The following is a 3,573-nucleotide window of genomic DNA, read 5'->3' on the forward strand; positions in this document are numbered from 1 at the left end:
TAGTTACAACTGAAGCAATCAGAGGAAGATGCTGTGTAATCACCAAGAGTCTGCTGTTAACCTCCAGGAGCTGTCTTCCCATACACTGGCCAGACAGGTCTGTTAACAGTGTTTGTGAGAATTAAAACTCTCGCTCAGGGGTGCCTGGGTGGCTCAGTTGGTTGAGCGTCTGACTTCAGCTCAGGTCATGATCTTAGGGTTACTGAATTTGAGCCCTGCATTGGGCTCTCTGCTGTCACTGCAGCTTCAGATCCTCTGTCTCCCTCTCTCTCTCTGTCCCTCCCCTGCTTGTGAGCTCTCTCACAAGCAAACAAACAAACCCTTTTGCCTCAGCTGTTTCCTTCATCAGAACAGTCATTTCTTGTTGCTCTTCTGGAATTCTGTATTGCTTAGAATTTGCTACCTAGGAGGGCTTGAGCAATTCCAGTGGTACGTATTTAACGTGGCCAAATAAAACTGGATGGAGGGCAGACTTAGTCCATGCTCCATTCATTTAAGATCATCCCAACTCTGTGTTCAGGTAAAGTCAGTGGGACCACAGAATAACCACTAGGTAACACTTTCCCATTCACAACTGTTTCTATCTTGAGTTTTTCTACCACAATATCTCTGGTATCACTTTTGGTTCTCTAGGAGCATTGTAACTCTCCCTGATGGAAATCACTGTCCACTGAGTGCCTGTATGAGTAATCCTAAGAAGTTTGGCATGCTGCCCTTTGACTCCTTCACCCAAATTCTCACATAGTTCTTAAGACATAGGGCACCTGCTCCTTGCTATTATGAGCCCTGGGTACTGAACTTTTCCTTGTTACTTCCCCTGAACTCTATCCACACTTTTGTAAATAGTCTTTTTATTACACAGATTTAGAATGCTGTCTTGTTTCTGCTGTGACCCAGTTCTTGTTATAAAAATGGGAAATTATAAGTCTCATATACTTTAATACTGAAAAAAGCAGTATAAAACATTCTTTGATTTAGCTCTAGCTAATAAAGTGTAATGTTGAAACCAGAGCCTGAATCCTATAATTAGTAGTTATCAAAGAGGAATATATAGGAGGATAAAAGATTGGTTAACTCTACTGTGTGAATAGACAGGGCTGTATTCTATAGAAACATTTCAAAGTAAGTTGAAAAAGTGAAGCTGAAATATCTATAGGACATTTCTGTAATATACTAAGAACAAAATACCCAACGTGTGTTGGGGTGAACCCCATTTGATATCAACTCCTATCTGGTTTGTCTCTTATACCTTATAACTTTTTTTTAATTTTAGAAATTATAATTAACCCTTAATTATACTTGTTAAGGTTTTGGGAAATATAACACAGCTACTAGATAAAACTGGTGTATGTAAAATTTGAATTTAAAATATTTTTACTATACTCCAGATTGTGAACCAAAAGTTATGGACCCTTATATCTGCATAAACAGACATTTTTGTGTATATTGTGACACATTATCTCAGCTAAGGAGGATGATTCTTACCTGAGTCTGGGTGCTGGGGAAAATAGCCTCTGCATATTCTCTTAAGTAAAACCGGGCAAGGTGATAAAAGCCCAAAGTGAAAAAAAAAATCATCAAGGAGATGAGAAACTTCAATAACATGAGAATTTTCATGAGACTGAAGAAAATACGGAGTTCCAGTCTAGAAATACTAAAATGTGAGCAACTATTAGTGAAAAATTTTAAATTTTTTATGGAAAAGTTGCCATGGACTTCATAATTTTCTAGAAATCTGGATTTAGAAGGTATACTTCATTTTCTAAAAGAGAGTTTTTATGCTTAGAGTGGAAAGGAGGAAGGAAGGAAGAGGAGGGAAAGAGGGAGGAGAAAGTACTTGAGTTAGGCAGAGCACCCAAAATTTGCACAATCAGTAATGGAACATACTAGAAGTGGAAATATAGTCAAGGGAAATTTAAGTAACTAGGGTTTCAAGAAAAATAACCAAAAAAAAAAAAAGATATTTATTGACAGCTGACATTATGTACCCCACTCTGCTAACTGTAGTGTATACATGGATTATGTCTTTGAACCTTTGAAGAACATTATATATTGTCCTCATTTTTCAGAGAAGGCAAACCGAGGCTCAGAGAGGTTATGCAATGTTGCCCATATCATACAATGAATGCCTACTAGAGTCTTGATTCCAATATAAGTAACTGCTCTTGAACACAGTCTCCTGCATTTGAAGCAAGATGGGCTTTGGTGTGAGGTGATAGCTAAGGACATAGACACATACACGCATACACACACACGTACATGCCAAATCATTAACAGATCAGGAGATTTTAGTATTGGGGAAATGGCTGTTTATTAAGAACACATGAAAACAATGCCATGTAAGATCATCACAATCAGTGTATACGTAGGATGAAGATATTACTGGCCTAAAAATGGATGTATCAGATAAAAATCATTTGACAATTGTTTTAATCTATTATTTCCTAGAACTGAATGCCAACTCTAAATGCCAAATCAGAAGATGAAGAGTTGGCAGCTGAGAGTCCATCCCGCAGTCACTGGCTGGCTCTAACACATTTTATGTGACTTGTGGAGACATCCCTATGTCACAAAGATTATAGGCAGAGAGATTCAGCAGCAAGAGGAGGCACAGCACATGGGGCGGGGGCAGGTGGAGATGACACAGGTGGGGCGATAGCAAGTGGTGTGGCAGGAGACCCGGCCACAGACTGGGCGCAGGCAGCAGGAGGGGCAGCAGGAGGGGCGGCAGCAGCTGGAGCCACAGCAGCTGGAGCCACAGCAAGAGGGGCGGCAGCAGCTAGAAATGCAGCAGGAGGGGCGGCAGCAGCTGGAGCCACAGCAGGAGGGGCGGCAGCAGGTGGTCTGGCAGCAAGAGGGGCGGCAGCAGCTAGAAATGCAGCAGGAGGGCCGGCAGCAGCTGGAGCCACAGCAGCTGGAGCCACAGCAGCTGGAGCCACAGCAGGAGGGGCGGCAGCAGCTGGACACACAGCAGGTGGGCCGGCAGCAGGTGGTCCTGCAGCAGGTGGTCTGGCAGCAAGGCTGGCAGCAGCTGGAGCCACAGCAGCTGGAACCCCCACAGCAGGGGCGGCAGCAGCTGGGGCGGCAGCAGGTGGTCCTGCAGCAGGTGGTCTGGCAGCAGGTGGGGCGGCAGCAGCTAGAGATGCAGCAGCTGGGCCTGCAGCAGCTGGAGCCACAGCAATTAGAGCCACAGCAGCTGGAGCCACAGCAGGAGGGGCGGCAGCAGCTGGACACACAGCAGGTGGGCCGGCAGCAGGTGGTCCTGCAGCAGGTGGTCTGGCAGCAGGTGGGGCGGCAGCAAGGCTGGCAGCAGCTGGAGCCACAGCAGCTGGAACCACAACAGGAGTTGACCATGGTGTCAGAGGGTGAAGGTTCTGGGATGGTTTCCAGGAGAGTGAGGGGCTTGAGTTTGAAGTCTCCTTGTGCCATGGCCCCTTATATATGCCCTGAACAGGGTGATTTGTCAACACATCTTCCTTGTTTTTGTTTATCTAATAATTAAGTAATTATCACAGTACACAATAATGTTTGTCTATGTAATGGTTTAAACTTGTGGGAAACAAATTTTCTTTT

At 44.3% G+C, this 3,573-nt stretch overlaps 1 protein-coding gene across 1 annotated transcript; it reads right to left on the bottom strand.

The window, feature by feature from the left end:
- Positions 1 to 2,286: 2,286 nt before the first annotated feature.
- Positions 2,287 to 3,354, bottom strand: LOC105261175 (keratin-associated protein 4-12-like). The gene has a single exon (XM_045044461.1). The coding sequence runs from the start codon at positions 3,352 to 3,354 to the stop codon at positions 2,593 to 2,595; it is 762 nt and encodes a 253-aa protein (XP_044900396.1). The 3' UTR covers positions 2,287 to 2,592.
- Positions 3,355 to 3,573: the final 219 nt, after the last annotated feature.

The sequence above is a fragment of the Felis catus genome, chromosome E1 (assembly GCF_018350175.1).
Source record: "Felis catus isolate Fca126 chromosome E1, F.catus_Fca126_mat1.0, whole genome shotgun sequence".
Classification (NCBI taxonomy): Eukaryota; Metazoa; Chordata; class Mammalia; order Carnivora; family Felidae; genus Felis; species Felis catus.